General features: G+C 44.3%; 1 protein-coding gene across 1 annotated transcript in view; it reads right to left on the bottom strand.

Moving 5' to 3' along the window:
* QTGAL (queuosine-tRNA galactosyltransferase) overlaps window positions 1-24,106 on the bottom strand; it is a 2,029,717-nt gene that overhangs the window by 83,974 nt on the left and 1,921,637 nt on the right. The window contains exons 10-11 of the mRNA XM_085616796.1: window positions 17,490-17,558; window positions 12,520-12,594 (exon numbers count right to left, since the gene is read on the bottom strand). Coding sequence (XP_085472922.1) covers window positions 12,520-12,594; window positions 17,490-17,558 — 144 coding nt within the window. The remainder of the gene's footprint in view (window positions 1-12,519; window positions 12,595-17,489; window positions 17,559-24,106) is intronic.

Below are 24,106 nucleotides of genomic sequence, written 5' to 3' on the forward strand. Positions count from 1 at the left end.
CGTTTTCTAGTTGGTAAGGGTAGTGGATAACTTTTCCAATCCATGTATCAAAGGCTAGGCTTTTCCCTTTACACAAAATCTTGCTATTGGCCCAGAGTGACCCCATTTTAGATCCTTTGATACTATTCTCCAGCTTCTTGTCTACCCTTAGTAGCGCGATTTTTGTATTTTTAAAGATGGACTTGGAGGTGTGGGGGTTTAGTCTATTTGTTGTTAGGAGGGCCAGGAGGCTTAGGTTATTCAGGATGGCCCTCTCTACCTCTAGCCAGACCGGGGTATAGCCGGTAGGTGGTAAAATATGTGTCACTTTCATTGGACAGTAGACGTTCTCTATTCCCTTACTGAGGTGGAGTTATACACGCCTGTTGTCCCTCGCGGCTGGAATCTAAAGAATGTGTCGATGACTTGGACATAAGATTCTACATGGCCCTCCTCCTACACAGCTCGCACTGAAGTATTGGTGCGTTTTTAAACCCAAACAACAGCACTACTTATATTTAACATCTTGAAGTCTATATATACTCACAGCTTGCTGCGTAGTTAAACACCTACACAGCAATTAAGTTCCACTTCAATCCCGAACCGCTGATACACGCACAGACGGTCTGCTTTCAACACTATCTGCTTCCCATGCTGTTAGCGCTGCCATCCATTGTGGTACACCCGGTCAGTGCCGCAACGTTGAAATTCAAAGTTCGGGTGTCATTAATTAGTTGCCAGTTCTTGCAAACGTAAGCGCTGCTTGCAAATGCTGCTGGTACACATAGTTTGATGCAGCCATAATTTCATTAAGATGGAAGCCTGTTCAATTTCCCCAGTTAGAAGGCTTTCTGGTGTAAATAGACACTGGTAAGGCTGTGTCCAGGGCAGATTAAATATCACAAGCTTCAACTTCTATTTGGCCTTCATTTTTCTGTGGTTCCAATTTCTTTCAATCTATTCTAGTTTTAGTTTTCTCGTCAGTTTCTTCTTAAATCTTCATAACCTTCCTGCACGCCTGGTTTATTTACCCAAATCGTCACCAGTAGATTATAGGTAGATTTACTAGATCTTAGTTCCAACTAAGTAAAATGATGGCTAAGTTCCACTAGGAGCAGCCTTCCTGCTGCTCAGCCCATTCCCCGAATGACTCTCCAATCTCCACATTCCACAGCACCACCACACACCAACATTCCACATCCCAGTCACACTAGCTGAGCAGCAGGTATAACAGCCTCATAAAAACTTATGACAAGCCTTGGCAATAATTGTACTTGGCTGACCAATTGAAGGTATCGAATGGCTTGAGACCTGCATGCAGTCCATTTTATGGAAGTGCCCAGATGTAATCTTTAGAGAACCCTGGTGTGGTCCATCTCTAAAGTCTCCACATCTTTTTTTAAATGTGTTTCCACATTATTTGTGCACTATTCCCATGTATTTTCAGTTAAGGACAAAAGTATATGACCATGTATGCGATCTCTCTTTTTAAAAAAAAATTAATTCCTGTGTCGTTCCCTTTCTTTGAATTTTAATTATTTTTTAGTGCCTATATTTTTGTTGTTCAGTCTTATTAAGTCCATGTTTATACATTGAATATTTGTTTTTCACTGTTCAGCACTGCAATGCTATGGGCTTTAACTACTTTAAACAAATCGGAAAAAAACATTGAAATATATAGGTGTGGCACCTGGAAGACAATTAGCAGTGACCACTGTTAGTTGGCTCAAACCATTATTAGGGTAGATTTTACTGTTGTTTGATCTGTTATAGGCCGCACAAAACCCTGCACTCAATGAAAGTCCCACAGAGGCCACTGTCACCAAGCATAGGCATGTGACACTGCCCTGTGAGTCTAACACCAGACCTACAGACAACATGTGACAATCATCCTGTTTATGACCATACACACAAGCCACATGGTGACTGTGTACTTTCTACATGAGCTGTGATTTACCGCTGCTTTCCAAATGCTAACACATATTGATTTGGTTTGAGGTTTTTGAGGCACTGCAAATGTTCTTTATTAGAAACCTCAAGGGAAAGTCTCCGCGCACACAACAAAACCAATATTGTTTTTGTAAAAAGGAAGAGAGTGTGATGAAACATGGGTTGTGCAGATGAAGAAAACCAGCTGCCGGAAACGTTTCAAAATAAACGGATTCACTTTCGTAAAGGTTACTGCACAATATCCAGTGTGCACCGTATGCACTTTTTCCGATGTTGCAACCACACTCCAATGATGAAATACAGTTCAGATTTTGTGAGCGGATAAGGGAGCTGCAGCGTCCTTACTTTGTTCTGACTCCACAATATCTGTAATCAAAGTGGCGCACCTCTACAGCATTAGCGGGGGTCCTTGTGGCCCAACCACTTCTAACCTGCTTCCTGTACTCCCCAACAGAGGTGCCCAATCCATGAGCGACGGATCCAGGCCAGATTTTCTGAATATGCAGATGAGATACATTTTCATGCAATGCCCCGAGACGGCTTCCTGGACGGGAACGAGCGTCCTACAAGTGCGCCTGTTACATAAACATGATCACTCTCGTTTGATATATGTGACCAACTGGCATTGGTGCAAATTCAGGACGGTGAGTGTAAAAATTCAGGACAAAGGGTCAAAATTCAGGACACAAATTCAGGACAGGAGGTCAAAATTCAGGACAAAACGTCAGGACAATAGGTAAGTTTTACAGACACATCAGAGGAGGTCGCGCAATAGTATATAAGTAAGCCCAGCCATGTCCAAACATATTCAACCATTTGCAAACCTATCCATCATGTATCCTTCCATCTATCATTACACTCATCCATCCCTTCATCCATCCTTTCATCCATCCATTATCCATCCATCCACCCTTTCACCCTATCCATCTGTACACTCATCCATCCACTCTTCTACCCATCCATCCATTCACTCATCCATACAGCCATTTACCCTTTCACCCATCCAGCCATCCTTTCACTTACTCATCCATCCACCCAGTCACTCATCCTTCCACCCATCCACCCTTTCAGTCATCCATCCATCCTCCCTTTCTCTCTCCATCGACCCTTTCACTTAGCCATCCTTCATTCCATCCATCCACCCGCCCATCCATCTACTCGTCCACTCATGAATCCATCCATTGACCCTATCACTCATCCATCCTTTCTCTCATCCATCTATCCTTTCACTCCTTCACTCATCTATTCATCCTTTTGTCCATCTACCCTCCCTTTCACTCACTCATCCATCCTTACATCCGCCTTTCACTCATCCCTCCATCCATTCACCCTTACACTTACTTATCAATTCATCAATCCATCCATCATTTCACTCATCCATCCACCCACTCATCATCCACCTTTTCACTCATCCATTCTTTCACTCATCCATCCACTCTTTTGCCCATCCAGCTACCCTTCCACCCATACATCCAGCTATTTACCTTTTCTCTCATCCATCCTTCCACTCACTCATCAATCCATCCATCCTCTCTCAGACATCTATTCAATCTTTCATTCGTCCATTCACCCTTTCACTAATTCATCCAGCCATCCACCCATCCCTTCACTTACTCACTCGTTCACCTTTTCATATTAATTTTGAGCTGAGCCTTTTTGAGAAGAGGCCCATCAAGAACTTCACCCTCGCTGCAGGAGCCATTCCAGGACTGGGACAGAAGCCACCCAGGGCGGAGACGGGATCCACCACAGGGGGGGACAGGAGCCATCACAGGCGGAGGGGGGGTGGGGGGGCAGGAGCCACCACATGGGGGGACAGGAGCCATCACGTGGGGGGGGGGGGTAGGAGCCATCACAGGAGGGGGAACAGGATCCACCAGGGTGGGCACAGGGGTGGGCATGCAGTATTCTAGTATCATCTTGGTCTCTTCCAGGGTGGGGTAGGGCTCCTCACCCCCTCCTGGACAAGACAACGAGAGGACAGGCTCTCTTTCTAAAATGTTAGTATTGCCATCCCCCACTGTGATGAACAGTACTTAAAGGAGATACTCCAAGAGAACTGATTTAACTGATTGTCCTCCATACTTTGTTCATCAGTGTGGGTGCGTTTGTGCCATTTCTTTATTTTATTACATTATAGACTGCATGTTTGCAGAACCGAGGTTTGCTTACAATTTAGTAACAGTAATTACGCTTTGTGAAGAGAACCACGTGCTGCCTCAGGGTAATCAGGGCCGGTTCTAGGATGTTTGGGGCCCTGGGCAGAAAGGGAATGTGTGAGGACCCTCTAAATTGCAGAGACATGAGGCATTCAGGACTGTTTGCATCTGAATAGATGCCCCTGCTCCTGAAGCTGCAGCCCCTCCCTCTCACTCACCTTCAAGCACCTCTTAACAGCTCATCAAGGGCGGAAGGTGTGAGGGTGGCCATCCCGCTGTGCCTCTCCAATGCTGCCGGGTATCTGAGCTTTAGTACTGCATCAGAGTCTGTTACACCCGACCTCAGCAGCATCGGAGTCAAGCAGGGAGGTGGGTGGAAGCTGTGGGCTTTAGGGTGGTGCGACCGGTGCCCGCTTAAAATTACAGACAAATGGCGTCCGTTAAAGATCCTTCACGGACAACGGACAGACGGCGGAAATTACGGACTGTCCGTGAAATTTACGGACGGTTGGTCACCCTAGACCAACGGTGATGACGCGTATTCTGATTCAAGTTGTAGTGCTCTGTTCTTCCCAAATGAGTGGTAGTATATGAACGTGCAGATTGTTTACATTTCACTATAACAGCTTCCTTCAACCTAAAAGTGAGTAATGAGAAACCTATTTTAAAGCAGAATGTTTTCCCAAAACCTATGAAAATGAGTCGAAAATTAAATAAAACAAGGTTTGTAATTCAGTGCTTCTGTGGATCATCTATGAGCGCGACAAAATTGCTTCAGTGGTTAATGCACCTGCCGCGGTATATTTGAAACATGCGGCAGAAGTTAGAATCCCATTATTATTAATTGAGATCTGATGGTCCTTCCCACAAAGGGGCTACACGTCACCGCAGAATGTGTACAGATGCGGTACACAGAGTAATCACATATATTTACCAATGTAGAGGACAGGATTGACCGCAAGGGACACAGGGAACCCCCTGGGAGGCTTTGGATAAGGTACTGTTTCTAGCGGTCTGTTGACAGATGGAACAACAGCTATCCAGCCTGGCAGACAGCCATGATGGAATACACAAAATTTCCTTGGAGTCACATATTTCCCCCTCTTCCACCACCCCCTCCACCAATCAGCCAGATGGCAAGTATTAACACATTTTCCAAGGCTGCTTTTGGCTCCCAGCCCCTCGTTGCCATGTACCTTGATGGCAGTAGGGGCACGGGGAGTGGGGAAAGGTGACAGTTTGCAGGGGGGATACAATGAAGGGAAAATACAGCCAATTACCATCCGCCATGGGTCTAGAAAAGGAGGTTCAAGGAGAGGGCTCTTGCAGGCGTTTGAACTTCGAGAGAGGAGGGTGGCTCTATGTCGGTCTTGGAGAGTATTCTTAAGGAGAAAGCAGCTCTTAAGAATACAACGCCAAAGGGGTACACAGACAGTATCAAGGTTTCCAAGGGATAGGTGGCAGAAAAGGGAATGGAGAGCAGGTGGGGAGGAACATGGTAGCATATTACGTCTATCTTTAAAGAAATGAGCATTAAAAAACAGAGAGCCATATAAGGTACAACGTCGGCGAGGCAGTCGGATGTTTTAATTGTGAAAGAACAGCATGAAACAAAGCAATCAGAAAAAGACTGCCCTATCATCTCAATGTGGAGGTGCAAGAAAGGAAAGGAGGAGATGCTGTTAACAAGCGAAGTTGATTACAGAGATAACAGGAGAGCCTTGGGTTTTCCCTATGTGGACTTGAATTCTTCTTAAGGTGGTAAAAAAGGTTTCGCTAAATTGAGCAGTACTATCGTCTGATATTGGAGACTATAGTTAATAATAAAGATGAAGAGAACAGGGGTTTAATCGTTAAAATCCACACAACACTGTAAAACAAATTAATAAATACACAAGAGGTTCAGCACTATGTACTATTATATGGTCTCCAAATAACTATATACTATCCTAGGGTATGGTTTCAACGACTGGTAACCAGACCGTCACGAAATATTTGATGACCCAGAGAAACTTTACATCGTTGAAACCATACCCTAGGAACGGCTACACAGGAAAGAATTATACTCACCATATTGATGAGCCCTGAAGAAGTCTCATTGGAGACGAAACGCGTTGGCTATGGCTATGTGAACATGAAATGTGAAATGGAAGAAATCTTCATTCAAAAGCAATAAAGAAGAAAATCTTTATATGTTGTTTGTGTCACATGCTTTATCAAACAACTGTTGTCACTAGGAGATGATACAAAAGTATATAGTTATTTGGAGACCATATAAAAGTACATAGTGCTGAACCTCTTGTGTATTTATATGTTATTGTAGGACTTTGTCCCACATTGTTGAGAGTAAAGAGGGTAGTACTCTCTGGTTTTGTGCACTATCTCCGAGCTTTTACGGCAACCACTAATATTTGTTTGGTGCGGATCTAATCAGCTTCCACCCTCCTCTTTGTGCTCATACTGTAAAACAAATTTGCTGCAGAGGAAGCCTAAGGTATGGATTATGTGCAGATTTGCATGTCTTCTTCTTTTCTTTCCCTTGAGAAAGCCACATTACAATTTAGGGTACCATGTGGAGATCTTGCCTCTGGGCAGATCCTGCCTTGACTGTAGAATTCCATCTGGGTACATCACAAGCCAGGGTTAAGTTAAGCATTATCATACTATGGGTTCATTCGTCCGGGTAAAAAAGGGAAAAGTTGACAAGTTAAAGGCAGTGCCTATTACGTACCCATTACGACATATAAACGGCAGCTTACCTAAGTGGGTTTCATTTGTTTAGGTTGGTTATTGACCAATGAATAAAAACAAAAACAAGCATCTTTAAAAAAAAAAAATCGACACCAGTTTTTCATGACTTAAGTAAAATGCAAACATCACTTTCAGATTTGTTTTATCCTGTATGTTAATCATTGCCAGATAGATTGTTACTAATGCCTGAAGTTTATGAAGTTAGCCCTTAGCAAACATTAAGGGTTATTAGATTGATGGGTGCAGAACATCGGATAAAAAGTGAAAAATGTTCCATTCCCCCTATTCAGAGTGTATGCAAGTGTTTATGCTCTTAATAGGGCAATTGGGGCATCTGTACCATAGGACCAATTGGCCGGATATCTACCAAATGTTGGCAGATGTTCCATCAACCTTATTTAGAATGTATCTGCCAAATGTTGGTGGATGCCCAGCTATTGCTAAACCCCCTTTGTATTTACTCCTTAATCTTGATTGAAAGATCCCACCTATAATGCCAACAGCTGTGAGGAAAAATCAACTGTAGTTGGGAAGTTTAAGGGAAGACATTTTCCCAAACCTCAGTCATGTGACTCTTAAGTGCAGCTAAGACCCGCAGATGATTAAGTAGTTTTTTTCCCTATGTAGGTTTTACTTTTGCTCCATGCCACACTTAGAATCTAGGAGCGGCATATACCACTCTTGTTCATTCGGTTCAATGCTGTCCCCTATTATCGCTTCAATGTGCAAGTAAAAGGCTGTGGTTGTACAAGATAGTGACGGATTCTTGTTTTGCCAAATGTGTACCACATTGAAACAATTATACTTTTCTAACATTTGATGTTTCTCATTTTATGTTATATTGAATAGGTCACCGTGGCTGGGTCCTGATATATTCTTGATATTTATAGCCTCAAAAATGTTTTAAATTCAATCAAATGGTTGAGAACTAAGGGCCTGATTTAGATCTTGGTAGATCTAGTCCATTCGTCACTTTTCAGACTGTTTTTCCGTCCACCTACTAGGCAGTCCACCCCCTCAATTTAGATGCTGGTGCGTCTATTGATCATATCCCGAACGAGTCCCGCCGTCTCCGCGAGACTTTTTCTCCCACGTCATAGGCAAAAGCGACTGTGGTAGGGAGTACAGCCATCATTTCCCGCTGGGCGAATCACGATTTGCCTTCCTGTCAACTTAACCGTGGCAGGTAAACCTCCACACCTGAGTTGGTGGTTTTGAAGGAATATAAGGTAGAAACGTACCTTTTTTTCTTTTTCCACTTTCCTTTCCATCATGAACCCGATTGTCCAAGTCCTTCCATTGCTGCAGTGACTTGACCACAAAGCTAATAAACCCGGTTGTCGCCCGAATCAAAGGTAAGTTACTTGCTAACTTGTTTTCTTTGGAATTGTCAATATTTGCTCTTGACTTGTGCTGTTTTGAATTCTCTAACAAGCAATTTTTTTCTAATGTTTAAAGCATGTATCTCTAATGTTGGTGTTTAATATATTGAAAAAAGACTCCTGTAATTCATTTTTTGTTTTGTTTTTCAAATTTGGCGCAAGATACCATCATGCTAATGGACACCTAGGCAAAATCTGACATTAATTAAAAATTCATAATGTGCTTATACAGGTGTGTTGAATTATTTTAGTAAACTATCAAATTATAAACATATGCATTACACATTTTTTGAATAATTAAAATTTAACATAACTCTGTAATTGCACTAGACAAGGTAAAACCTTTTTAAAATAAATGTTAAATCAATGTAAATTCTAAACTTCAATCATAATTTTTAATTATTTATGTAACATTTCCCCTTGTCTAGTGAATTTTCTGAATTCTATTAAATTAAATTTCTTTTTTAAGGTGTAATGCTTATTAAGTTAAAATGTTAAAATAAACAGACCAGTATTAACACTTACAAATACAAATTTCTATTGGTTTTCTGGTGTAAATGTTTGGACTTTACAACTATGTAATTCAAAAAATATTTTGTCTTTTTTGTTATATATGTAAGTAGGAATATGTATTTCACATTTACATCATTAACATTTTTGTTAATCAATGAATTGTTAATGAATAATAATGTTTTGATAAACTTTATACAATTATATAATTGAGATAATTCTCTCATTAACTTTTTTCAATAGAGAAGAAAAACATTTTAACACAAAACAGAGAAAGTAAACACTAACCTGACTTCACTGAAAATGTTCTAAGGACAATGTTCTGCCGCAGTGGAATGGCAAAGGATCATGGTCTGAAATGGAGTGTGTTTTATAGTGTGGTATGCAAGTGAAAAAAGTATCCAAAACACATCATGTGTGTGATACTAGCATCCATCCAAAAGACACAGGAATGGTACAATGTTGAACGCGTCCTGTGACAGAATCTCTTTGTCAGGGATCTGGCCCTAGGACAACACCAGCACAACTGAGAAATAAAAATAGGCTTTGCGCAATCCCACTACACTGACGTCGACGGAGGTGAGCCAATTATGCGAGAGTAACCACTCTATCAACATGGAAAGAGGATCAGCCAGCCCCTATCTACATAGGGCGGGTGGTAAAACATCAGCTTTACGGCGTACTTGTAAACGCAAACACAGAGGGACAATAGGAGTTCCACCAAGACATAAATCAGACCATAAGTTACATCTCAGTAATTTGCTCTGGGAAATATGTTCAGTTGAGGTTTGTCATTGGCTGTCTTTATTGTGTGCTAACTGTGGATTTTCAATAAAAAGCTTGAAACTAAAAGGTACATCCTTCCCGATTTTCAAAAAAAAGTTTGAAACTGAAAGATACATAATTTGCTATTGTCATTATAAAGCTTGCAACTAAAGATACATCCATCCCGATTTTCAATAAAAAGTTTGAAAATCAAAGATACATTCTTTCCTACTGTCAATAAAAGTTTGGAACTAAAAGATACATCTGTGCTATTGACAATAAAGAGTAATAAAAAGTTTGAAACCAAAAGACCCATCCATCGCTACTGTCAATGAAAAGCTTGCAACTAAAAGATACATCCTTCCCTATTTTCAATAAAAAAGTTGAACCAGAAAGATACATCCTAACCTACTGCCAATAAAAAGTTTGAAACTAAAAGACATTTCCCTATTGTTAATAAAAAGCTAGAAACTAACCGATCCATCCTTCCCTATTCTAAACTTTCTAGTTCTTATTTGTTCTGCTAACATTGGGCCACAGATTAAAAACAGGTGTTGGTGTACATGTTATATTTAGTCATGGACGAAAAAGCACAATGATTGATTCTTCTTAGACTACAATACACAACTACTAAAATTAACTTCCTTTTTTACGATCTCGTTAAAGACCAACTGAAAATTGAAAGGTATCGCTTTTGATTGCTTACACCCCTTAATCTGAATCCTCGTGATATCATATTAGATGACTTTCATTGGAATACTTCTGCTGATCCAATCACTGCTACATTAAATGGACACTTACCACTGCCAATTTACATTACTGTATATGTTTTACCAATTCATAATTTAGGAAGTACCTTGGATCTCCATACTGCACTTTGATCACTTCTGGCCTGTATAGAAAAGGCTGATCTCACAACTGTTATGTTTTATTTATTGTTTCCCAATCTACTGCAGCTACTCCCCAAAGGTACTTATATTATGCTGGTCAGTTGGGGTCGGTGCAGTTTATTTGATCTCATAATTCCAGTTTTGAGTAAACTGCCCTAGTTACATTTACAGTTTGGCATTCACGTCAATGTTTGCAATGTTATCCCTATGATAGCCCTTGGTCTTGTCCACTCCCTGTATGTGGCTTACATGATCTAGGTATCGGGTGTTCCCAAAATGACCAGAAGCCAGAATACCATACTCTAATAAAACCAGTTATGCCCTTGCATGTTATCTAGAAGCAGCTGTCACAGTTGAATAGCTAACATGACATGCGCAGAACAGGCAGGTGCCATACAAACACAAACAAACCATATTGTAACGATTTGTTAAACTTGTCTCTTTTAAATGTGACAGCGTTTCAGAGGTGACAACAATTGATTTGATTTTGTGTAGCTTCCACCCAGTGGCGTAATGAAAGTTGAGGCCCCCCTTGCAAGGTATACAGTGGGCCCCCCACTCCGGATTTAATCCGGAGCTCTCAGGCCTGAGTACTGTGCTGAGAGGGCCCCCTGCAGCTCGGGGACCTGTGTTACACCCCTGCTTCTATCAGGGCAGCAATAACTGATAATTGGTAATTGATAATTACATGGGATTAGGAAAAAAAGCGCAGTCATTACATAATGTACATATTATGGAACCAACCCCATGATAATCGATTCCTCATATTTTATACGTCCAGCCAAGGAACTGACAAGAAAATGAAATGTAATTTTAGAACACTTTTAAATGGTAATAGTTAGAATCAAGTATTAGTACCCAGAAGGTATACTGGTAAGCTAATGATGAGGCAAGGAAATGTCCTAAAAATAAAAAGAAGGGAAAAATAACAATTTGTGGGGAGAGGGGGCGATATGTTTGCAATAAAAAAAAAACATTGCATAGACATTTGTTAGATCAGATGAGTGTACTTAGAACAGCTATACAAACAGTTTTTATTTTTAATACACAGCACAAGAAAATATGATTTTTACGGTGCAAAGAAAAAGTGCTATTGGCTTTGAATCACTGTAAACTAAGGACATAGGGCCTTATTTGGAATCTGGTCGGCCCGCTGCGACAGGCTGACAGCCCTTCGGTCCGAGCGCCGGATTATGATACCGGTGGTCGGACCATTTGCTGTCGGGGGGAACAGGACCTAGGATCCCGTCAGGGCGGTGATCGGACTCCTATCCTTACAATGGAGGCGGTGTCTGCGCAGGAAATATGGTGTCCGTTTCTGGCTGCCTTTTCACGGTAGTCAGACCACCATGAAAAGGCAGCCAGAAAGGGACTTTGGGGGGCCCCAAGGAGGGCCCCGTGGGCCACTGCTAAGTAGTCCTGGGGCATATGTAGTGCCTCCCCACACATCCATGCACGGTGTGCCAGGCACCTTGTGGTGTCTAGCACATGGCGCATGGATGTGCACAAAGTGCCTTTTCCTACTGCGACTTGTGCTGCAGTCCTTTTCCTGGGCCCCAAATCAAGCCACAGTAGGAAAAGGCACTTTCTAACTACCTGCACGGCGGTCCGATAAGAATACGGCATGTGGGACTGCCGATTCATTGTCACCTGCCCACAGCGATGGCAGACGGATGCTCGTCGAACCACCATCGTAATGAGGGCGATAGTTTGAATGAAAAAGGATAACTACAAAAACCACAGGATAAAGAACAGAAAGAAAAACAATGGCTAGGCAAAATATTGGTCTATCAGCAATGAGACTGAAATATACTTATTTTAAGGTGGATGTATACATGGGAACAGGAAAAAACGCAGTCACTCACAGTGCAAGAGAGCCACAGGTTGGAGTAGGCTGACCCACTGCCCCAGACTGTAGCAGGTGGACTTAAAGCCTTTCTAAGTATTTGTGTATGCATGCATATTCTATTCATTACATTTTAGGATTACGAGGCTTGCATGGCAACTAAAGCAGTTATATATAAAAAGTAGGAGCTAGATGGCCTCAAGCATATATGAAGTCCTCAGTTCGAGTACGATACCAGTTTACCACAGTATATCACTTACTTGATCCCACTTTAGTGAGATACTTACCAGCTTGACGCAGATGATGAAGGGGGGTTTTGCATCTTTGTAATGCTGTATTGGAATCTTTGGTAGTGGGCGTTCCTGCGCGAGACAAATGAGCAAAGAAAAATATTTTAAGGATAAGGAAGCCCAAGGTTTATGAAACTTTACATTAACTTGGACATTGCAAACCTAAAGTAAAAACACCTGAACAATGAACTCCACAATAATTTGTTTGTCAACACGATTCCACGTTATAAGTCATGAGGAGTCACGTTACTGTACGCTGTGCTATATGTTTGACAAACACAACAGGATTTCTGTTCTCTTATTGCTCTAAACCAGGTCCGGACAGTCTTTTATTTCACTTGAAGGTTCCCCGGTGGGCTGGAGCCTTTGGAGCAGTGCTTAACTTGAGCTGCTGTCAAATATCTGCTCTCATGCGCTATTTTTTGGCAAAAGAATCCATTTGAGATATCTAGTGTTGTTTTGTATTTTTCCCCGCACAATTTTATTCTTTAATTTGGTACTGTGTGCATTCTGTACTGCAAATGTCTTTGTGCATGTGTTCAAATGCCTGTAGTCTAAAACTAAACGAGATATATTATGGGGTTTCATTAAGGGAAACAAACGATTATTCATGCACAAGGTGCAATTTTCTATTACATCTTGGTATTCAAGTTGATCTCCCTGACTTGTTTTTTCGCATCCTGTTTTATTGGGTATTGTCTCTGTGGAGTTGGAGTAGTTTTTAATGGGATTTCATGGTGAGGTGACTTAGCATCCCACCGTACAAGATTGCGGTATAATGGAGGAGCTAATGCTACTGCCCACTCCTGCGCGTATGAGTGTTTTAGTGATTCTAGAACGAGGTCAGAGCAAGCTGGTAGAATTACTGTTTCTCCTTTTGGGCAATCCATAACAAACTCAGGTGGCCAATCTTTTTCAACCTAAAGGATGTCATTACCAAAACTCAGGTTCTCCCAAAAGAGACCTTTAACTTTCCTGGGTTTGTTCCCCTCCATTTGGAGTGTTATTTTGTATAACGGGTGTGGGACACTTACCCTATTATCAGGTGCCTCCACCGTGATATGTTCATTCTTGCGTTTGGACAACATCAACTGTGGGATTGGTGTCCTGAATGATTCCATACACCCCCACCGGATATGTTCGCCTGTATATCGACTAGCTCACAGTGACACTATGAACCCCTCCTACCAAGTAACAAATAGTTTCTGGCAACTATTGAATATGACAACCCTGTCTCCTCAGGGATCGTGGAAACAGTACAGTACTTTTCACTCAGTCACTCATGCTCATTTTGTCTCCGAGAGATTCACAGAATAAACGATGGGGACATTTTCAATAAGCATTTATTGAACCAGCATCATTCTGGTGTAAAATACGTGTGCTGTAACAACCATAAGACAGAAACAGATGTAAACGGTTATAAGCACCAATAAAGTAAATAGATGGTAGAATTCTACCATAGTGCTAAAACAATGGATGCAGGTATATAAATACATGACAACAGTAATGCGTACTCCTACGATGCTAACCATAACTACATCCACCTAAATGCCTAGCATGTATGCTGGTGTATAGCCAAGAATCCCCCTAGGATAAAACGATCTCATTACCTGATGTGAGAGAATGATGGCCCCCCGTCTTGGTCTCGAGATGGACACCCCGCAAGCCATGTCAGACCACTGCGTGCTAGAGTGTCTGCGTGCAGGAACCTCAGAGTCTCGTGTCAGTGTGCCAGCATGGAAGTCTTTCTCCTCTGCCTCCCCCAGCAAAGATATGGCGCTTACATACCCAAAAGGTACCCTCAGGGGTTCTACCTTGCTGTGTCAGGTCGGCCAAGGATGACAATAGTGATGAACCTTATACACATTATTATGCAAACGATGGTAATCCTGCTGTGACTCTGAGAATCCTCATGCATATTAAATGAGGCTAGTTTTCGGGGAAAACCACACGACATTTATGCAGCACCTAACTAGGTAAAAGGTCATCACGAAAAGCGTTATGTAGTACAATGGCAGGGTAAATGTAGGTGAAAGGTTAGGTGAGTGCCCAGGCCTATATTGGGGTACATTGCAAATCATAACATTTCCAGTGCTCGACACCAGAACTTAATTGTCAACACTGACACTTGTGACAGTCTGCCACAAGGTGGCGCTGCCTGGGTAATTTAGAGACGACAACAACAATAGTTAATTATTATTTCAATATACATAACAAATGACTATTACCTGCTGCCCAAGCCATTGTTATAGCTTTGTGGGCTGAAATAGTCTGAATTGTCACAACTGTAGGAGTGTGATGGTTAGTAGTTGTGTTGTTACTATTATTGGCAACATGGCAAGGGCCTGTCGAGAGCCTTGGCACTTATTATTTTTTACAATTTGAGCACAGCCTTGGAGGCCGGTTCTGAAAGCCCAGGGCAGGCTCTGGAAGCCTAGGGCCGCTCCTGGTGTCTCTGTCACTTTCCCCATCTCACAAGATTAATTGCAGCAGACACAGGGAGGTTTCAAGAGAGAGGTGGGAGAGAGAGAAAAAGAGGGGTGGGAGTGAGAAAGGGATGGGGAAGGTAGATAGAAAGTGATGAAAGAGGGAGAGGAGAGAAGGAGAAAGGAAGAATGGATGGATGAAAAAGAGATTAATGAGTAGACAAATGGAGTGGGCCAGTATGAGCATTTTTTGTCATGGAAAGAGTCCAACTGCTTGCTCAAAATTTCCATTAGTATCAATCTTTCAGTTTGCCCGTTGACCAAGATAGAGGTTTCATGTGGGTACCGACTAAAACACAATCCATATTTTAATCTTAAAACCACATAAAATTGCCATAGCCACCAGAGGAAACCATAGAAACACAACATTGTGAGTTAATCTTTAGAAAAGGTGGGAAGAGGAGGATCAGGGAACAACAAAACTCATAGGCCTTATTACTCAGGAGCAAAGGCATAAAGGCACGGATATGGCCATGACATTCACTGATACTCATTGGCTATACTCTTACAGATAGCCAAAGAGGTGACATCCATCAGCTTCTGGAGAACTTATAGTCAATCTCTAAAATTATCAGAAAAAAGCAATCCAATGCAGAACCATTTCCTAAAAGAACCACAGAAAAACAAAGCTACAATATATCCCCAAAGCCCATTGGGAAATTATTTCTCAGGAACATCCTTAAAGGGTTGCAACTGGCAGAATGGAACTCTAATGTTTATTTGTACATCCTCTCCATTTGTAAATGTTCCTTCCTGCTTGGCAAAATAGATAAATATTTTGGGACCAGACGGATAAGGGTGGTAGCTCAGCAGATCTGCAATATCTAGCAATGTCTTGCATGGCCACAATAAATCCAGTGTCTGCCAGGAGCCTCTGACTCCGGGAATCAGCCCAGCTCCCATCACCCCCAGGAGTGTCACCTCGATGTCGAAGATACTGTGCATATGTAGGATATTGGCTAAGGTGTCATCTATCTCCCCCCAGTATGTAATAAGGAATATGGATGTCTAAACCAAATGATAAAATGTCCACTCCAAATCCCCACAGAGTGTACTTAGAGTATTCAGGGTTCGCCCCATTTTTCACAGCCTACCCATGCTGTAGTATACCCTAAGAAAATAATTAAACTGAATCATCCGTAAATTAGAGGCGTCCAGGTTGCCATCTTGACCTCCAACCAATCGTCATCATCCAGCTCACCAACATCATTCTCAGAGGCCGTCCTCCATTCCCGAAGTGATCCTGGAATGTTGAGTAGGAGGGCTCTATAAAGCCTTGAAATTCCCTTACGACGTAGTGGGCCGAGAACCATTTTTCCCTCAAATGGATTATAATCCAGCACCGCATTCAGTTCTCCTTTATAAATGTGGAAGGCATGACGGATTTGGAGATACAGGAAGAACTTTGATTGGACAGGTAATATTCTTCAGTTAAATGCTCGAGCTGTGTTAGATGTTTCAGTACAGTGCCAACCAATAAAGGGGTCTGTGCTGTAAGCTTGCTAAACCACCACATATGTGACAAAATTACCCAACAGCACATCAATGGCATCCTTGTCACCTTTGGAAGTGAGGCTAGGGGGAGGCTTCCATATAGGAGGCCCAGAGTACCCAGTCTTTCAAGGGTTTTCAACTCTGATCAATTTGTCTTTATAGGAGCTTGCATGCAATGGTTTGTTCTTTCTGGGTCTAAGTACATTATTCTATGATTGTATGACTTCATTAGGTATGTTTTGAAAAATGGTGAAATAATTTTTAGACATGGACGTAAGCCTCAGAGGTGTTGTTTTTTTATAGCTCTCAGTGCTAGCATGCAGATTACAAAAGTACTGGGTTGGTGGTCAAGAATTATCTGGCCAGCAAAAACCAAATCAATCAAGTATTTATCAAAGTCGGTGACCCCAAAGGATGACGCAAGCTGCTTCCCACTCGGATAGATATTCCCCACCATCTTTTTAAGTCTTAAAGGTTAATATACTGTACACCGACCCATGCTACTGCTGCTTCCACAAAATCTAGCCTTAAGGAAGAGGAAAAAATCATAACTGTTGGAGCAGTTTCGCATTCAGCACAGTTAGGCTTCCAGTGAAAGAACTTTTGCTGATCTTCAGTTTCACCACTGAAAACAATGAGGTGATCTAATCTTTGACAGGAACAGGAAATACAGACTGCTTTAATTTGAAAGAGAGAAAGAAGCCTACCCTGGAGCACCTGTAACCATGTGTATACTCCGCGCTCTGTGAGGAAAAACACATATTGGACAGAAACATGCAACTCAAGAATAGAGAAAGTCTTGGTCTCCATGAACATAATGACATAACGAGCATCAATTAACATTCCGAGTTTTACTTTAAATCTCATTGTCCACATGAAGGTCATGGGTTGCAGTTGAACATACACTTTTGCAACTCTCCACACGCCAGGCCCCCAGCAGTGTTTTAACCAGGCAAGTCCCTTCATTTAGTTACACTAGATACTAACCTTGGACTCTTCATAAGTGTAGAATCCTTTACATATTCTTCTCTCTGAAACATCACACAATGCCACAACCTGGAAGACAGTAAAAGGAAGTTGATTGTCAATCACATCACTCAATATTTTAAAAAGGCAATAATGCATCACGGTCTTATAAGATAATAATGCTGAGTCAACTATTATCTTCCCTCTATATGCCTATTTTTGGGGGTGGGAAATGATATAGTGTAGTTTTTAGGGTGTGTTTCGTTTCATACAGCTACATACTTAGGCATTCCTGGGCTCGGCAACTAGATTTCTGCTAAAAACATACAAACCTAACATACATAAGCCACTCCAACTTGAAAAATGACTTCCAAAACCTTGATGGCTGGAACACTCTCATAACCAGTGTTCTGTAATTCACTTCCCAGATATGTATGAAACCCGTTAAGAGTGCTCTGCGTGTAGCCTTCTGACTCATCAAAGATGTTTGGAAACTTGACAAAAAAACACATTTCAACGGAGAACTCTGCTGGCTTTCCCTGTTCCCTAAGATCTGCTGCGTTGTTTAAAAGGCAATTAGAGAGGCACATTAATGTATGTGGTGACCAAAATCTATACTCGCAGAATTGGCAGACCAGAATCCACAAAGAAAGTGACTAGACACTAAGCCAACTCCTGCTACAATATGAAGATGTGGACTCCATCCAAGCTGAAATGTGAAAGCATCCCGCCTTCATTTATGAATATAACACAAAAATCTTATTTTTCAAGCAACACCTCACTGCTGAGTTATTTCATTGTCCGAAAATGTACCTGAAAGACTGCCTTCCACCTACCACAATCATCACTGCATTTTACTACTATATCATACCACTGCTCAAAAAACCCAAGCTAGACCCCGATGCCACATGAACTACCACCATATTGTTCATCCACCATTCCTAGGAAAGATCACAAAGAAGGCTACTGCAAACTGGCTTAATGACAAGATGAAGCCCAATGCACTCTTGCATGACTATCAATTCAGCTTCAGGCCTTGCTGCAGCATGGGGACGGTAACCATCCACATGGTTGACAATGCCCTTCAAATCACAGAGAGTGGTAGGTCTTGCCTACTCATCCAGGTTGACCTTTCTGCAGCTTTTGACAGAGTGAACCAAAAGGTCCTAGTGACACACTGGCTTACTGATTGGGATTCAACAACAAACATTATCCTTGTTTGGGTCATTTCAGACGATCTATATAAACTCCTCTAGGTCCAATCACATCCCCATAGCTTGCTATCAGAACTACATCTGGTTTAACTAAGAAACATTCTCATTAAAGTGAGTTTAAGTTTAGTTTCAAATACTATTTTATACACTGCATGCTCTCAAAACGCACTGTTGTTTTTCCTGAGGTTAGGTGGTTGTTGTTTCCAATGTCTCGAGTCAAGAATCGGCCATCTTGATTTAGAATGCTCCTATTTAGGAAGCATCGAGGTAAGAGCTAAAACTTGCCCTCGAACCTCATTTGTAGGATTAGCCCATATGTCCCTATTTTCAGTTCTTGATGCTTGCTTTTGTGCTTGCCACATTCTTTGCCGGGAGTCACTTGTAATAGACATTTGGGACACAATTTGCATCCTTATGATAATGCCCCGATTACTTACCGGTAATCTTCATTACTCCGAGTATAGTCTTCCTCGCCACATGACTAACAAAGTGAGCTTCAGCTCCACACCAGAACCCTCCAAAGCAAAAAAGTCAGCCTCCCATGCCTCCCATCCCTTCCCAATATGGCCGACCCAGTATACCCATGACCTCTATAAGAGGCGGGCCGGCCCAACCCATCAGCCTGAAACTACCAAGCCTAAACATGAAGCCGATAGCCAGACAGGGAGGGAGGGATGGGAACTCATGTGGCGAGGAAGACTATACTCGGAGTAATGAAGATTACCGGTAAGTAATCGGGGCATTACCTCCTCGTTAGTCTTCCTCGCCACATGACTAACAAAGTGAGCGCATACCAAAGCCAAACGGCTTCATGAACACTCACAAAAAACCAACAGACCCGAAAAGGGACGCCCAGGAAAAAGGGAAAACCCAACAGACCAGATGAGTGGAAGGACCACCCAAGAGAGGCAACCACGAGCCGGAAGAACGAGCCCGGGACAGAAAAACACCGGGAAGGCCGAAAACCCAGACCCCCGAGACACGAAGTGTCGCCCAAAAAAAACGCCCCAACCAAAGGTCGAAGGAGAAAAAGTCAATCCTTAGCACACGTATTAGTTATAGATGCAGATAAGTATAGCGTGTTTCCACATAAGCTTCATAAACATACACACAAAACAGACATTTGTCTTTCTTCTTCTTGGTTGTTCTTTTATTACGTGCGAGTCTCCTTAGTTAGTCTTTAACAGCCACAAGCCAACACGTGTTTCGTCGCTACAAGGGAAAGTTGTCCCGCGACTTTTTCAAGGCTATTTCCTGCTTAAGTGTAGCATTTAATGAGCGGTGATAATTCCAGACCGCAAATGGTTTCTGTTGTGGCGGCGTCACACGTACCAATAAGACTCTGTTGATGCCGAGTGTGCAGCACACTCGGCATCACTAACTATGGACAGAGGTCACGTTGGTACATCTGCATCAGTCGAATAAGCACTGAGTGGAGGACAACAGAGTCTTATTGGTACGTGTGACGCCGCCACAACAGAAACCATTTGCGGTCTGGAATTATCACCGCTCATTAAATGCTACACTTAAGCAGGAAATCGCCTTGAAAAAGTCGCAGGACAACTTTCCCTTGTAGCGACGAAACACGTGTTGGCTTGTGGCTGTTAAAGACTAACTAAGGAGACTCGCACGTAATAAAAGAACAACCAAGAAGAAGAAAGACAAATGTCTGTTTTGTGTGTATGTTTATGAAGCTTATATGGAAACCCGCTATACTTATCTGCATCTATAACTAATACGTGTGCTAAGGATTGACTTTTTCTGTAGAGGGCTTTGGCCCATGATTCTGGGAAGTATGGTGGTTCTTCTCACCTTTTAGCACCGTCAAGTAACGAATTCAGAATCACTATATATGTGAACATTCTCTGTGGCGCCGTAACCTATAATAAATACCACCGTTGTGTTTTATTTAATCTCAAAGGTCGAAGGAGGACAGAGAAGGCACAGAACCAGACCGCACGGAGCCAACAGCAAACAGGCACCAGAGAGAAAGCAGCAAGCCGGTCCAACACACCAAGACCGCCCAACGGACAGCCAGAAGCGAGAGGGGAGCAAAAGCCCAGACTGAGGAACCGAAGAAACAGAGGGCATCCCCACCACAGCGACCCAACAAAAAGACCACGGCAGAAAGAGAGACGCAGTCCGCTAACACAGCAACACCGCAAGGGCGACCCACACAAAAAGACCCCCAGGAAAGGATCGCGACACCAATGAGCGAACCTAGGCAGGCTCAAGGCAAAAAAGACCCAGGAAGGCGCCGGAAACGACACTGAAGAGACCCGGCCATAGAGGGAACCCAACCGACCAACCGCAAAAAGCGTAAAGCCGATAGGGCCGCCCACGTAGGCCGTAGAGTGGATGGGACCAGGCCCAAGGCCAAGCCACCAGAAAGGAAGCGAGCGGCCACCAAAGGACCCCAAGCAGAAGAAAACCAACAGAGCCCGGAAGGAAGGGAAAAGGCAACGCGGCGGACCAAGAACCGCCCCGCACAGGGACCAAGTAACCCGACCCAGGAACGTCCCACAAGAAGGAAGCGAGCCGCCAAAGCGAGCACCCAGGAGGGCACACAGCCCGCCAACAAACAACCAGGCCCTGCCCTGTCGAACAAAGAAGAACCAACAGGAACAGGAGCGCACAGGGAGAAAAAAGCCACAGGCAGAACGACCCACACAAAAAGAAGGGTAGGGTGAAACAAGCCCGAGCCAAGACAAAACTCCAAGAGAGCCACCGAGCAAACAGGACCCGGAACCCCAAAACCAGGGACAAAAAACGATGAAGACAAATCCACACCGGAAGCACAGGGCCCCGTCAGGGAGAATAAAACCGGGAGTCCCAGCACCCCCGGGCACCCAACAACATCGCTGGGAACAAAAACCAGCCAGGGAAAGCCAGAAAGCAGAGGCAGGACACAAAACCTGCGCCCACAGAGGCAAAACATGGACCAAGAAGGAACAATGTCCCAGACAACCACCACAGCAGCAGACACCAATGGAAACGCACCCAGGCGAGCACCACCAACAGGACAAAAACCCCGGCCAGGCCAAACAAGCCCAGAACCCCTGGAAGAAAAAAGACCCCAGGAAAGCGCAAAGCCGGGAGCCCAGACGAGAAGGCCGAAGAGCCAACACCGGGGACCCAAAATGAAGTAAACAGCATCAGACGCCCCCAGGAGAACTCCCATCCAGGCACTAAAGAGGGCCGACTAACAGTAAGAGAGCAGACGACAACAGGAGCGGGCAGGGCGGCACGGCCGGAGCCAGAAGGCCAGAAGAAAAGTGACCCAGGCAAGGACAGCACCATCGTGCCAAAATGCCAACAGGGGCGAACCTCGCAAACACCCCTGAGCACGAAGCAGGGGAGAAACCGCCCAGGAGAGCAACAAGAAGCCCCCACCGGGCCGGGGCAAATCCGAGAGAAGCCAAGGAACGGGCGATAGAAAACCGACCAACCGAAACACTGGTCCAAGAAAGAAATGTATGAAGACACACAAGGCAAGGACCCCACCGGAGAGGAAGCCCAAAGCACCAGGATGAACCAGGGTGCCAAACAACAAGGCGCAAACCAGCCCAGACCCTGCCAACCACCCACAGCAGAGGAGAGGATGCAAAGGCAGCCAACACCACCTTCATCACAGGCGAAGACGGAATGGAACCGGAAGCAAGGCAGGCTCAAAAGGGCCAGAGACCAGCAGGACGGGGAGGACAACCACTGGACAAACCGGGCAAGCACCGCCCGCCCACCAGGACTAAAAACACTCGAAACACACCCCAAGGATGGCCCCACCAAAAGCAGACAACCCCAACACGAACAGTCGGGGGGGACACACAAAAAGAGCCCACAAAATGCACACCCCTGCAGATGCGTGTGCCAAACCTCCGGCCCGACCAAGTCGACGCTCCCCAGAGGCCCATAGCACAATGGACCCGAGAAGGGCAGCCCAACAGCCAGCGATGAATGGAGCGGCCCGGCAGCGGGCACGGTCCATGGAACCGAGAGGAGTCCACCCGGACAGCTGTCCGGAGCCGAGGAGAAGAACGACCCGGACAGGAGGCGGCGCAGCTGCCGGACGAGCCAGGGAGCAATAAACGACAGGGAAGCCACGGACGGGGCCCCGACAGAAAGAAAAAGGTCAAGCCCCCCAGGAGCAGGAGGAGCAGCAAGAGCCGGCATGGAGACCACTGAAAACAGCCCAGAAAAGAGCAGACAGGTGTCAGACGCCCGTCCTCTGACGCAGAAACCAACAGCATGGCGAAGGAGGACGCCCAACCAGGAACCCACAGACACCGCCACACAATGGCGAGCAGGAGCCCACAGAACGGAAGGACGGCAGGCCCAAAGCACGGAAAGGAAGAAAAAGCGAGGGACAACACAGGAAACATGAATCCAAGGCCCCGGGACAAACTACGTACGAACCAAGACGGCAAAACAGACACATCATGGGGCAAAACTGAAAACCTCGGCAGGAAAACGAACCATCGGCCTGCCTGAGCTTGAGCCACCAGGGACACAAGACTAGCCAGAGAGCAAAGGCTCGCAGGTCGGAACAAAACCCCAAGGGACCCCACACGGAAAACCAGGAAGGGACAAAGCCGCCAGGACGACGAGTGAATGCGCCAGCCAGACAGTCACCCTGCAACATCCCAATGCGCCCCCACAAGCGAGACCACCGAAACGGCGGAAGGGACACCGAAAACCAAACCAGAACGGGGAAGAGCAAGGCAGAAACCGAAACCCTATTAGGACCAGAGGGAGTCGGAGCCACCAGACACAAGACGAACCCATGAGCCACAGCACCGTAGACCGTCCACACACAGCGCATCGCAGCAGGATCGCCAACCCCAGGACACCCTACTGAAGGAAATACCATTGCCTACACTGTTGACTTGAGCAAACAGTGAAATTGCAAGACCAGGGATGAAACACCAAACCCCCAGAGTAAGAGTCAAAGACTTTAACCATTTGGGCAGAGAGACTCTCCGCGAAGGAAGAGACAAAAACGTGACAACAGAGCGTACAAAGAGACCCATAGGTGAAAAACGCGGATCACAGGCACGTACGCACAAGGAAAACCCGCCAGCAAGGGCCATCACTAACTGAAGAGTAAAGCAGACCTCTAGAGAAACGGTTACACGAAAAACTCATTCAGCTGCTCCAGGGGAGGAAAGAATGGAGCGCAAACGCGCGGCACACAGACAAGGAGGACGTAAACATATACCAACCTCACTGAAGGTAAAACCAATGCCCACACTACATACGGAGCAAACAGTGACAGTGAAAGCCCAGTGCCAAACCTCAAAGTAAGAGCCTAAGACCCAACCAGCAGGCCAGAGCGACTCGATAGCATGAGGCACGCAAGCACCGGCACACAACCAGGAGGAGCGGCCGCCACACAAACGTACCGCCAGCAAAGACAAGCCAACAAGG

Source organism: Triturus cristatus, chromosome 7 (assembly GCF_964204655.1).
Source record: "Triturus cristatus chromosome 7, aTriCri1.1, whole genome shotgun sequence".
NCBI classification, from domain to species: Eukaryota; Metazoa; Chordata; class Amphibia; order Caudata; family Salamandridae; genus Triturus; species Triturus cristatus.